The 14599-nt window shown below is 38.3% G+C and overlaps 1 protein-coding gene across 13 annotated transcripts in view; it reads right to left on the bottom strand.

Moving 5' to 3' along the window:
• Positions 1-2308: 2308 nt before the first annotated feature.
• STAMBPL1 (STAM binding protein like 1) overlaps positions 2309-14599 on the bottom strand; it is a 45083-nt gene continuing 32792 nt past the window's right edge. For 12 of the 13 annotated variants that reach the window (XM_036829378.1, XM_036829384.1, XM_036829388.1 and 9 more), the window contains 6 exons: positions 13955-14312; positions 12768-12892; positions 10677-10814; positions 5427-5539; positions 3853-3952; positions 2309-2632 (listed from right to left, as the gene is read on the bottom strand). In XM_036829378.1, coding sequence (XP_036685273.1) covers positions 2576-2632; positions 3853-3952; positions 5427-5539; positions 10677-10814; positions 12768-12892; positions 13955-14312 — 891 coding nt within the window. In that variant the 3' untranslated portion in view covers positions 2309-2575. Of the gene's footprint in view, positions 2633-3852; positions 3953-5426; positions 5540-8449; positions 8555-10676; positions 10815-12767; positions 12893-13954; positions 14313-14599 lie in introns of those variants that run through there. The other variant, XM_036829391.1, reaches the window with a different exon arrangement.

Raw genomic sequence — 14599 nt, forward strand, 5'->3', positions numbered from 1 at the left:
TTGCAGCCTCCAGGGGTCCTTCAGCTCTGTGACAAGGTCCTCCTGGGAAGTCTGGTTAGTTGGGTTTGCACCTGGCAATAAGAAAACCATACGCCCTTCAAGAGCAGCTTTTCAAACTTCGTCTCAGGTCTGAGATTTTGCGTCCCCTTGCAAGGGAATAAAAATGCCAAGAATGCCCCACTCCTTTAGGGAATATGGTATATCTTTTTAATGAAAAATGAGTTCCCGGAATTCCCTGGTGGTACAGTGGTTAAGAATCCGCCTGCCAATGCAGGGGACACAGGTTCAAGCCCTGGTCTGGGAAGATCCCACATGCCGCGGAGCAACTGAGCCTGTGCATCACAACTACTGAGCCTGAGCTCTAGAGCCTGTGAGCCACAACTACTGAGCCCTCGTGCCACAACTACTGAAGCCCGTGTGCCCTAGAGCCCGTGCTCCACAACAAGAGAATTGTTGAGAGACAATGAGAATGTCCATGAGAAGTCCATGCCACCGCAACGAAGAGTAGCCCCGCTCGCCACAACTAGAGAAAGCCCGTGCACAGCAATGAAGACCCAACACAGCCAAAAATAAAATATAAATTAAAAATAAAAAAGAGTTCCCTTCTAATTTGCTATTCAGAAGCGATATAATTGGCTCTGAATGCTCAGAGTAGCTCTTTCTATTCTCTCCAGAAATCTAAGAAGCCAAATGTTCTTGGCTTTCAATTGAGTCCTTTCTATCTCTAGGTACCATTCAATGGTCATAGTTTTTTCATCAGATACCTCTCATTGGACATCCTCTTGGTCTACTACTGTATCTTTGGTTATCATTCATTTCTCAACTCTCCCTAGTCCCAACAGTCATTGTTACTTGAATAAATTACATAATCTTTTCCTGTGATCAAGTATGTCAGAATATCATGCTGTCCTTAAATGCTAAGACGTTGAGGACAGCATCACTCGGGGGATAGTGGGCTGTCCGTGGAGCCAGGCTCGCAGAGTTAATATGCCCTTAGTTGTCGGAGACTATAGACTACAGTCCCCGTGCATTGGGCAAGCAAAGCTCTTGCTTCTGGAGTCTGGGACCTGAACTCTCCAAGCCTACAAGTTGTCATAGGCAGATACAAGTCACTGAGCTGCCCACAGTAGGCTCTTTATGAATGAGAGCTAGAGTAGAAGCTAGGTGACATGATACCTGTATTAGGGAAGAGACAAGTGGGGGAGGAATGTTATCTCATCCAAGCACAGAGTGCAGGGAATATTCCTCCTAGGAATACAGAAATCCTTGAACTAAAAAGTGGATGCTAGTACATGCAAACAAGATCATTAAGGCAACTCAGATATAATGCCAGGAGGAAAGCAAAGTCTGGGAAAGCTGAGGTTGGCACACAAGACATTGGGAACAGAGAAGGTTAGATCGGATTAGCTTGACTTCCATTCTTCTCTCCTTTTATTTGGGCTACATTTTCTTCATAATGTTTTCCTACCAGTTCAACTTGCCAACATACTCCATCAGTCCCCCATTCCTTCTATTAATCTATTATATTTTGATCCACGTAAATGCCTTTATTATCTGGGTACCAGTCACAAATTCCATTCCAAGCCTTGGTCATACTATAACTCTGTATTCATGATACCCTATTCAGTTTAAACATATTTTTCTTCCTATTCCCTGTGCCTTGGTTTATATAGATACTTTTAATTATGAATGTTCTTTCCAAATGATTTGATTTATTCTTTTTGGTTGAGAATTATCAGTATTTCCTATACCTCATTTCTTCTCCCTGTCATCCCTATTGACTTTCACAGAAATAGGCTTTACATTTCCATCTGAGCCTTTTTTTATTCCTCTCTCAAGTGTCTCTGCTTTTAGTCTTCTAAATCAAGTTAATGAATCATAGGCTATCTCAGGCCCTCTGACACCTGATCCCTGAGTAGAAGCTCAGGGCTCTGGTCTCCTACACTAAGAATGACTACAGACTCTGAGCCAGGATTCGCTGACACTGAAAACACACGATGGGCTCAAGTGTCTGCAGCCGTGTTTCTTCTCACATCCTTCTTTGACCACCGCAGGGAAAAGTCTCAGAAACATATGGCCTGTCTTGGAAACCCCCTGGTACTCAGAATTTCTTATGTGGAACTACATTTTACAGGAATGAAAATAATACAGCAAAACATCTAAAGCTCTGAAAACACATGCAGAGACCTCTAAAAATACCAGACAGTATAACTTTTGAAAATTGTGAATCACTACGTTGTACACTTAGAACTTATATAATATTGTACACCCACTATACGTCAAGAAAAAAGTTTAAGAATTCCAGACATATTGTTGTTTGCGGCACAATTATTATCTGGTCATAGTATTTGGGCACATTAATAGTATTGATTTAACTCCATTGTAACCTCTCTTGAGACAAAGCAACCCAAAAAGAAAGCTTCAAAATATGCAAAAGTAATAAATATCAAACTTTCTGATCTAAAATGTATAAATATAAAATGTCAGTCATTTCTGGAAACATCTTAGGAAAATCCAGCAACCACAGGTCCATGGGTAAGTGTCTGGAGTGGACGGTGCTAATCTTCGGAACATATCACCTCAGATCCAGTACGATTATTTTTATGTCTTTTACCAACACATGTTTGCATATCTAGGAAAGAAAAAATTGGCTTTACTTCATGATGTTTAACATGATTCTCTTTAGGGAGGGAGTATGAATTTCCTAATTTTAAAATGTTTCTAATTTTAAAAATATTTCCACTCAGAACAAATACAATCATATGTATTCATTTTCGACAACAAGAAAATGTTTACAACAGGTGCAAGTAATTTTCATTTTAAATAAATTCTAAGTTCAAAATACTGTTTCTCTGATGTCACAGCCAGGGAACAGCCAAGCAAACAGGAAAAGATGTACTCCAATAATGTTACTTTGGGGCTATACAAAGCTAATCAAAAAAATAGGATTACAGTTTTCATTGAACTGTTATGAAAAACTAATTTGGCCATATCAAGCAGAAATAATTCAGGACACATTTAATATCATTTTCTTTAATAATCGTTTGCTTGCTGGAACCCTGGAGAAAACTGTTAATTGTTTAAGTATCACACAGATACGTAAATGGAAAGGAAACTTTATGTATAATCAACTCTGCTACAGAAATACTGCCATTCTTTTGTAAGTAAAATAGTAATGACAAGAAATCAGAAGAAAGTACAAAGATTGATTAATTTTATGAGATAAGAAAATTCCAAACTAAGCAATAAAGTGTTTTATCCTATATTATAGTGCTACTATTTCTCTCCTTAAAAATAGAAAAAGAGGCTTATGTGTTTTATAACTGGAAGTCTCTACCTCTTAATCTCCTTCACCTATTTCACCTGCAAACCCCCTTCCCTCTGGCAACCACGCATTTGTTCTATTTATGACTCTGTTTTGTTTGTTTTGTCTTTTAGATTCCACATATAAGTGAAATCATATGGTGTTTGTCTTTCTTTGTCTGACTTATTTCACTTAACATAATACCCTCTAGATTCATCCACGTTGTTGCAAATGGCAAGATTTCGTTTTTTTTTATGGTTGAGTAATATTTCATTGTGTGCATGTATATATATATATCTCACATCTTTTTAAGCCACAGGGGTGTAATATATAGCGTAAGGAATATGGTCAATAATATTTTAATAACTTAGTATGGGGACAGATGGTTACTAGACTTATCATGGTGATCATTTCATAAGGTATGAAAATGTCACTATATTGTATACCAGAAAGTAACATATTACATCAACTATATTTCAATCAAAAAAAAAAGGAGGGGGTGAAAAATAAACACTATGTGCCCAAAATAACCAACGTTGTCTACTCACACTGAACAGCCTGGGGTCCTTGGTGTGTGGATGAAAGCCCTTCTTTTTACAAGCGGAAACCTCAAGCATGCCAGCATTGGTGAGCCTGAAGATGCAGGTGCTAAGTTTCAGAGTGAAAAAAAGGTACAAAAATTCAGGGTCATTTGGGCTTTCCAGATGCTTTAATTTGAATGGCACAAGCATACATACTCTTCAAAGGGAATGGAGAAAGAAACGACAAACTAAAAATTTTACAGTGATTTTTTTTAAACCAGTGTTGTGCTGATGGCCTAGAGGAAGACTGAAGAGACCGATGCTACCGCCAAGTGCCTGAACTGCTGTGAGACCTTGGGAGAAAAGCTGAGACCCCATAGGAGGAAATTACAGGTGATGGATATTTCTAATTTCTCTAATACATGCATATCTCATTTTATTGTACTTCACTTTATTGCACTTCGAAGATACTGCATTTTTACAAATTGAAGGTTTGTGGCAACTCTGCGTTGAGCAAGTCTACTGGAGCCATTTTCCAGCATTTGCTCACTTCACGTCTCTTTGTCACATTTTGGTAATTCTCACAATATTTCAAACTTTTCCATTATTATATTTGTTATGGTAAAGTGTGATCAGTGATCTATGACTTGCTGAAGACTCAGATGATAATTCGCATTTCTGAGCAATAAAGTATTTTTAAATTAAGGTATGTACATTGTTTTTTTAGACATAATGCTACTGCACACTTAATAGTCTGCAATGTAAACATAAAACTTTTATATGCACTGGGGAACCAAAACATTCATGTGACTCACTTCATTGTGTCAGTTGCTATATTGTAGTGATCTGGAACTGAACCTGCAATATTTCTGAGAAATAAATAGTATTTATAGCTGCAGGAAATATTTACTAAGTGCTGGCTGTGGTGCCAGGCACTACGCTAAGCCCTTTATGTAGACTATCATCTAGTTTCACCTTCACATCAATCTGTGATGGGTAAGTGTCAGGGATGAAGAGACTGAGGCTCACAGTGGTCAGGTACCAAACTGGGATTCCGATATCAGTTTGTCTGACTCCTCTGCTCATAATTGTGCTAATATAATCATTGTCCTCCAAATTTAGGAAGGTTTTGGAGATAATTAAGCTAAGGCTAGGAATTTTCTCCTCTTTTTTTTTTTGGCCGCACCATTCAGCATGTGGGATCTCAGTTCCCGGACCAGGGATCGAACCCGTGCCCCCTGCAGTGGAAGTGCAGAGTCCTAACCACTGGACTGCCAGGGAACTCCCAAGGCTGGAAATTTTCTCACAGCAGTAATCATACAATAGAACTAAGATCTCAGACAGCAAACTGGAATAACATCTGCTTTATCCACTTCAAGGTCATGTAAAGAAGGAAAACCAGTAATTCTACCAGGGAAAGGACCTTAAGAAGCAAAAGATGGCAGACCTACAAGTTATGGAAGCCAGCAGGCACCAATCTCTTTTTCCCAAGGGCATGGTTTGCCTACTTATCCAAGTGCTACAACCTGGTGTGTGGACACACTTGAACCTAGCAGACCCAGACAAAGCCTTACTTGAACCCTCTCAATAGTCATACTTACTCTTTATGCTTCGGTGAACAGACAATGGCAATGGCCTCTGGCAACATGAGCTGATAAGAACAGTGAGTGTGGAGATCAACACTGGATAAGAACGCAGTTTGGGTTGGATGTGTCTATAAAAAGAAAAGAGGACACTCTTACTGGACAATCCTATTGGACAATCAATAGCTGAGTGCTGGCCAAAGTCAGAGCCCATGCCAAGAAAAAACTCTAGTTTATTTGCTTTTTCTTTTTTACCATCATTAATCAAATGAGGATTCTGAAAATGTCTTGCTGACATAATCCTTCCCTTTATGCATCTATGGAATAACGACGACTTTGAGAAGAGGCTCTTGGGAGTGTTTATGTACTTTCTGCTTATTGGGAAACGTAAAACTGAAAATTTGCCAAAGCCTTTACATAGATCTTCCTTTAATCATCACAACTCATCTGGGAGATACTTAGTGACTCAGTTTTACATACAAGGATCCTGAGACTCCTTTAAGGGACTTGCTCGCAAGGAGCAGAACCGTGATTGGAAACCCAGAGATACTCATATACAACACCGTGGACATAAAAGGAGGAGTTTCGCTGAATATTCCACACTATGCTGCTATCCCTTCATGGATCCCCATTCCCTACAGATGAGGGAACAGAGCTCTCCGAGGTGTTGAAGATGTTTGGGACTCATCTCACATGACGGGAGGGAAGGGGAGACTATAAATTAAAAGAGCTGTCTTCCAGGTTTGGGGCTATATACAGACCTGTGTTTAGGAGAGACAAACACGTGCACCCCCATGATTTGCAATTCACAGCAAACCCCAACCACCCTTGAAAAAGGGATGTGACCACTTAAAGCATGTATCCAACATCCCCATCATGCTGGGTCCTGGCTCCATCGCTCCCTGGTTGTAAGACACTGCGAAGATTCCATAACCTCCTCATGCCTATTTCAGCAATTGTAAAATAAGGATAATAATCATTTTCTTCATGGGATTGTTATGAAACTTAAATGAGACAATCCATGTAAAATTCTTAAAACAGTGCCTAGCACAGAGATAGATAGGAATCAAAATCATTAGCTTTTATGATTGCTGTTGTTATTGCTGTTTTTATTGTAATGTTGTCATTTTTAAATTTAATTTTTATTTTATATCGGAATATAGTTGATTTACAATGTTGTGTTAGTTTCAGATGTACAACAAAGTGATTCAGTTATACATATACAGATATCCATTCTTTTTCAAATTCTTTTCCCATATAGATCATTATAGAATATTGAGGAGAGTTCCCTGTGCCATACAATAGGTCCTTGTTGATTATTTTATATATCATGTATATATGTATGTATATGTTAATCCCAAACTCCAAATTTATCCCTCTCCCCCTTTCCCCTTTGGTAACCATAAGTTTGTTTTCTATGTCTGTGGGTCTATTTCTATTTTGTATTTAAGTTCATTTGTATCATTTTCTTTTAGATTCCATGTATGTGATATCATATGATATTTGTCTTTCTCTGTTTGGCTTACTTCACTTAGTATGATAATGTCTAGGTCCATCCATGTTGCTGCAAATGGCATTATTTCATTCTTTTTTATGGCTGAGTAATATTCCATTGTATATATGTACCACATCTTCTTTATCTATTCATCTGTTGATGGACATTTAGGTTGCTTCCATGTCTTAGCTATTGTAAATAGTGCTGCAATGAACATTGGGGTGCATGTATCTTTTTGAATTATGGTTTTCTCCAGATATATGCCCAGGAGTGGGACTGCTAGATCATATGGTAGTTCTATTTTTAGTTTTTTAAGGAGCCTCCATACTGTTCTCCATAGCAGTTGTACCAATTTACATTACCACCAATAGTTCAGGAGGGTTCCCTTTCTCCACACCCTCTCTAGTGTTTACTGTTTGTAGACTTTCTGATGATGCCCATTCTGACTGGTGTGAGGTGATACTGCATTGTAGTTTTGATTTGCATTTCTCTAATAATTAGTGATGTTACACATCTTTTCATGTGCTTTTGGCCATCTGTATGTCTTCTTTGGAGAAATGTCTATTTAGATCTTCTGCCCATTTTTTGATTAGGTTGCTTGTTTTCTTGATATTGAGCTACATGAGCTGTTTGTATATTTTAGAGATTAATCCCTTGTCAGTTGCTTCATTTGCAAATATTTTCTCCCATTCTGTGGGTTGTCTTTCCTTTTGTTTATGGTTTCCTTTGTTGTGCAAAAGCTTTTAAGTTTAATTAGGTCCCATTTGTTTATTATTTATTTATTTATTATCTTTTTTTTTTTTCATTACTCTAAGTGGTGGATCGAAAAAGATCTTGCTGTGATTTATGTCAGAGAGGGTTCTGCCTATGTTTTCCTCTAAGAGTTTTATAGTATCCCATCTTACATTTAGGTCTTTAATCCATATTGAGTTTATTTTTGTGTATGGCGTTAGAGAGTGTTCTAATTTCATTCTTCTACATGTAGCTGTTTTACACTTTTGCCAGCACGTCTTATTGAAGAGACTGTCTAATGTTGTCATTATTAACTAGAGGGCATAGGCCCATAGAAACCCCTTCATGCCTTTACACATAACTATGATCTGTTGAAGAAATGCAAGATTTCAAAACCCCTTTCTACTTTATTTAAGAAAATGAAGGTAAAATCCATTGATACCTCTTTATAGAAAGATAAATGTTCGGCAGGGAAAAAATAACTATGGGTCTGCAAAGACCTAGATCAACTGAAGAATAGAAATTAACTTTTAAAGCCCCAATCTTTAGTGAGGGCATGAGTGGGAGGGTCTGACTGCCTATTACCTGATTCAGTGAAAACCTTCTATTCATACATAGAGCTTTCTATGCCTTGATGAAAAAGTAAGAAGTGTTCAAAGAAGCTCTAGTGCCATGGAGGCAGCAAGCAGATTGTCAAACAGACAAATCACTCTCCCTTCAACTTATTTCCAGACTGAATGCACACTGTTAAGACATTCTGTTGTTTGTTTTTGTTTTGTTTTCATTGTTTCTGTTTTGTGTCTTTGTGTTGCACCTTAAGATATTCTGAGTCCTTCATTTCTGCCAAGAGGAATCACTCCAGCTCCAATAAGGACAGCTCTCCCATGGGAGAATGGTGCTCCAATCCCATGCCCCCATTCTATGGAGATAAAAATGATGATGATGATGGTAATGACGATGATGACAACATCAGCAGCTGATGCCATTTATCACAATTGAATAACATGCCAGGCACTGAACTAATCACTTTTCCATGAATTAATTTTACAAGATGAGATGAGTGCTGTTATTATCCCCATTTTACCAGATGAGGAAACTGAGCTAAGCAGAAGAGTAAATAACATGCTGAAGGGCATAGAGCTAGTTAAGATGAGACGTCTAAATTGAAATCTGGATCCATCTGATTCTGATTCAACCTTTCTTTGCTATGACCAATGTATATCTGAAAAATATTAGCTCTGGAATTTGTTGCTATTGTTGTGCCAATAAAAACCATAACAAAAAGTCATTACAACCACTGAAGTTTAGAAATACAACATGTTACTGATTTCATTGAACCACAACAATCTGACATGGTAAAATTAAAAAAAACAAAGTCTTAGGATTCTAAAATTATGCTAAATTCATTATTTAAATGATTTCATTATTGCATACATTATATGTACATGTCATAAGGGAAAATCTTTTTTGTTTCTGATCTGGGAAATGTTTTATGAGATAAACTAACACTGACTTTTCAACCTAAGTGTAATTTAACTGTCATTCTTTCTCAGTTTATGTTACAATTGCTTTGCTACAATTTGTTTCCTTTAAAATGCATTCTTGTTACAGAAATTACATTAAACTAAATAATGCCTTAAAATTACCCAATTTCTAAGCAAACAGTAAGGCGCATACTGGTAAGGAAAACAGACATACAGAAAATTTTTGCAAAGTCTTCATTATAAATAATTTCTTGTATTTGAGAGGTGGTTTATAGTTTTCAAAGGGCTTTCACGTCCAGTATGTTGCTTACAGCTCACACAAATCCGGTGAGGGAGAGAAGGCATTCATTAGCCCTATTGGATCAATGAGGGAACCTGGAAACAGGACGCTAGGAGTCCTGATTGAAGGACTGTACAGGCACACAGTAATTTGCAGGTGGAGCTAGGACTAGTCTCCTCTGCCCTCCTGAATTACAAAACACCAAAAGCTTGGTGATTGTGTGTGTGTGTGTGTGTGTGTGTGTGTGTGTGTGTGTTGAGGTGTGGGTGAGGATGTGTGTCCTGCTCCTCCTCAATACTTCTCTATAAAGCAAGTAAAATAAAAAATGGCTCCTTCTCACTCTTCAGAGGCCCTTGGAGGTGCCTAGGATGTGCCCTGGAAATCCTGACTAGCATCTCATGCCGTGAGATGACTTGTTCCTACCCCAGGCCCAGATGTGTGAGACTGAACGGAAAAATGTCCCCAGATAGATGAAACCACGGATAGGAAAAGTACAGTATCATCACCAAATATCATCAGCTACAATATTCTGAGCTCTTAGAAAAAATGTGCTAAGAAATTCACTGACATTATCTCACTATCACATGAAGTCCATTATTATGGTCCCCATTTTATAGATGATAAAGCTGATGCTCAGATTGCTTAAATAACTCGCCAACATTCCTATAGTGAATTCTTAGCAGAGCTGATATTTAAACTCATGTCTTTTGATTTGTAAGCCCTTTCCTGCTCCTATGGTGGCCTGGTGGATGTTGGAACCCAGTGTTTTTGGCCCTACTCCGTGGCTGTTTATACAGCGACGCGTACATCCTTGGCCTGTAGGGGAGGTGAAGTGGAGGGTAAGGTCCCTATTTGATATGTACAAACACCTTTTTAAAAGAGACCTTTTCAGAAATTTTCTTAAAATAATTTACTCTAGACCCACAGCCATGGGAAACAGAATGTTAATAATTGTCTAATCATATTAGTTAAAAATCTGCCTAGGTCTCCATTAGACTACATAAAGTCATCAGAACAAGTCAGCTGATTTCCAAACGTTTATCTCTCTTTCAACTTGGAACGGTAGGAAAAAGCAGACTATAGCCCTCTCCAAATCTGGATTTGACAGATGTAGACACGGCCTAACATTGAAGAAAATGCTTTAAAACGATGACATTTATTACACTTGAAAATTTAAAAAATAAGAAACTATTTCTTAAGCTAAACTTCCTCCAGAAGGAAAACAGCCCGCCAAAAAAAATAAATAAGTAAACTGAAACCCAAAAGGTGAAACGTACATGGATCCATCCCAGAGTGAGGAGATTGTGTTGATCCTGAACACTGAATAATTCTTCTACATTCTCCACGTCGCAATAGTCTGGTCCCGCAGACTGTTTTGGCACGATTAAGTGGGTAATAGTAAATTCATTATGCGTCTGAAAAACAAATAGCAAAGAGAATAATAAGCATCTGACAGAAAAAAAAAAGCCTGAGTAGGAAGTATAATGTTGTAATAAGACTAGAAAGTGCCCACCACTTATATCATCCTCCTCCCACCCCGACCCCATCACAATTCAAAAACAAAGCCCCATACTTGAACACGGACCATCTGCCAAAAATTTGAGAGTCAGTTGTTTGGAGCCTGAAACCCATTTTCACAATATAAAATGTATCATAAATAGGAATTAGCATCCTGGGCTGGTCCCTGGAAGTTTAGCTAATAAATAATGGTGTTTTATATTACGTCTGCAAAGGAAAAAATCAGAACAAAACAGCAGCAGGTTTATTTGGCAGGGAGATGTTAATTAAATCATGTTGTGGTTTTATTGAAGGACATTTCTAAGGTTTGTGAAGGTTGATGGTCTTGTTTTTAGTTTATTAATTGTTATTTAATTTCGCGTGAAGATTTATGACTTTCTTCTACTATTGGGGGGTGGTGGTGGAATTCAATGGGATTTTCCATAATTAAGGTAATGTTTTGGATTGGTAATTAGATAAAGAGAAAGGAAAAACAAATTGCCCCCCTTAGGTAAAAGGAGTTGAAAGGAAGAGGGTTGTAAAGTAGTGATAGGATCCTCAGAAAAAAGAAGTTTGTGTGATGGGAAGTTGTCCATCCTTGCACAGCACCATCTTGTCTCTAGTCTTAGGGCACTTCTGCAAACTGGGCCCTATTCCTTTGGCCTTGATTACAATACTTCTCTCCATCCCAGCCCCTCCTTTCATGGCTAACTTTATGTATTCTAAACGTATGTAGTATAAACGTCGGCTTTCAAGGAACCCCTTCTTGACCCTCCCAGACAGGGTTTCCCAGTTACAGCTTCCCATGATACCCTGCACTTCCACTGAGAGCACCCAGCTCCATTTATAATTAATCATCTCTCTGGTTCTTTATAAGCATCATGTGGCAAAGACTGAGGCTGTTGTAGGCGACTGAATGCCTGTCTAATGAAGGAATGAATGAAGAATGAATCAATGAATGAGTGACTCAAACTAAGTACAACATGTGGTCTTGGGGAAGAAGCAACCATAGCATACTGCCCCCTGCCGGGCAAAGAAGGTGGCTGTGGGGAGGAGATGGCAGGTCACTCTCCTTTGCTTGTCTCCTGTGTTTCTTCTGCCCTGGGGGAAATGTGATGATGCAACACTGGAACACAGTAGGAGAATGTGTGTTGAATGAAACATCTTATTCAGTTAAATAACAGTTCCCAGGTAAATGTTCAGGGATGAAAATGTGCCTGGACTTAGAAACATAAACTGATACCCTACAGAGGGTACAAAGGCACTTCCAAAGAAACATTGTTCCTCTTTCTTGAAGTAGGAAATTAAATGTATCTGCTCTCTTTTGTCTCCTTCTAGTTTGATATTGTCTTTCATCACTTATTTCTGATAAAATCTTCCATACTTAAATATGACCTGTGCTATAAGATTTCAGTTTGTTGAAACTACTGCCTTAAAACAACAAAACCCTAGCTTTATTCTGCATGTATCTGAAAAAGGGTGGCAAGATTATACCTACAACAGACAAAAGCAGGTTGAGTTAATTATAGGAATATATGTGAAACTAACAATTGCAACGGAAATGTGATTCAGAAAACTAGATGGTTCTGGAAATCTGAAAATCTGAAAGCCACCCTTTTTCTAAACAAAGATTTAACTTATGGTTTGATTAGTTCTTTACAATAAACTTTTATAGTATCTCTGAAATTTTACAATCCATTTTCTAGAAGGATAATTCCATTAATAATGAGAGTAGTTTTATGAAATTAATCTATATTAATTTCATAATGTTTACAAAACTTAGGATGCTTTTGTTCTGCTCAGCTTATCACAAGAAAGCCAGCTCTACTGAAAGTATCCTGTGCAGGGAAGATATGAAACAAAGACCATACCAGTTTCCCACAGAGTATTCCACAGGTTTCGATTCCTCTCACTGTATTAGATTCTGCCAGGAGCAGAAATCTGTGGCAAAGATCTCTTGATAAAACGACGTATCTCAGTCCTTCAACCACTAAATCTAAGAAACAGAAAAGGGAGAAAAAACAAAAAGAACAAACCTTACATCCCATCCTTCAAAACTGTTTTAGCAAGTGACTGCAGGTAAATATAAATTTCAAAAATGAAATAATCAGGTGCTCCACTTTCTGTATTTCATTTTAAGACTTGTAATAGTGAACATTGACTAGAAGGAAGGTAAAATTACCCCTTGCGTATAAATTATTTATATACAAGTGGGAAGGTGGAAGCACTTTTACATCTTTGTGCCTTACATCAACTATTTACATGTATGTGTGTGTTTTCTTTTGGCACAAATTGCATAGGCTGCATAGAATACGTCTCATATTCTATAAGTGGTAGGATAAATCTTTTTTTGTGTTTGCCATGTGTTACTTATATCTTATGAAAGTTGGGGATCATTAGGTAAAAGCACCATGTTTTTGGAAATAATTGGCAGTAGAGTAATTTATAAAATGGTTGCTTATCATAACTCTTTCAAAATAAATGGAAATATAAACTCCACTTAACAGTGTCTGCTGGGAAATTTTCCCGTTTGGTTTTGGAAAGCTGCCAGCACTGATGTAGCAGTCCAGGAGCACTAACTTTTGGCAGAAACACATAACCCCTTTGGAGGTTAACACCCATGTGTACAGATCCTCCTGGGCCAGGGAAATGCTAAATATTTAAATTTAATGACTGAACAAGGTTCTGAACCAACAAGTTTTCCAGCATCTTCTTTCCTCTCCAGTGTGTTTACCTTTAGGATTCAGTGCTTCTTGGTCAAAATACGTGAAAGGAAAAAAAAAAAATGCTCGGAATTTCTCTCTTTTAAAATCTCTGTACCATGATCAAATACAGTGCTGTTTATTATGGAGTCTCTGTTCTACCAGGGGGTCAATCACGTTTCCTGAATTCTGAGGTTACATATAGCAAAAGTCAGGTGATATTGTCATTCACACCACATCATGTAGGGGAACTACCACAACTAACAATAAAATGAGGAGACCCCTCCCAGGTGTCACAGAAATACAGTTCCATTAGAGGAGATTCCATGTCTAGTGGGGTGCATTTCCTCACTTACTCTGAACAGCACTTAGAGTTGCAGCTGGCTTTAAGGCCCTGTTTACGGGAGGTGAGTGGCCAGCGTAATTGGTTGCATCACTTTTATTAGGCTGATCTGCAAATACATTCAGCAAGGAATTGTTCTGGTGTGTGGAAAAGCAGGACAAAGCACTCCCATCAATCTGCTCTGACTCTGCTGGAGATTCCTGGCTTCGCATCTGACTCCGGGCTAATTCTTGCTTCTTGAGCTGATCTTCGAAAAACAAGAACTGCTCCGATTCTAGCTGCTGCTGGCGCATCTGAGCGATCCGCTTCCTTTCTGCCTCTATCAATCTCTGATGCTCCAGTTTTTTGAGAATTTCAGCTTTATATTTGTTCTAAAAAAATGTGGTTGCCAGAAGAAAAGGTTAGTTTCCAAGGCAAAAGCATCAAACTGGGATTAGACAGTTTCAATCTTCTAGCAGACAGAGAGACACAGCTAGATACTGCGATATGCCCACAGGGACACTCCTGAGACTGCCAGGAAAATATATAACATCGTGGCAAAAGCCCCTTAATCTGATTACGGGAGCAGTTCTAAATCCACTCATATTTTACCAGAGACAGGCCAGGACAATCAAGTTCCCTCCACCCTCCTGTGCTTTTATATATTAGTAAATCAAAG

Source organism: Balaenoptera musculus, chromosome 16 (assembly GCF_009873245.2).
Source record: "Balaenoptera musculus isolate JJ_BM4_2016_0621 chromosome 16, mBalMus1.pri.v3, whole genome shotgun sequence".
NCBI classification, from domain to species: domain Eukaryota; kingdom Metazoa; phylum Chordata; class Mammalia; order Artiodactyla; family Balaenopteridae; genus Balaenoptera; species Balaenoptera musculus.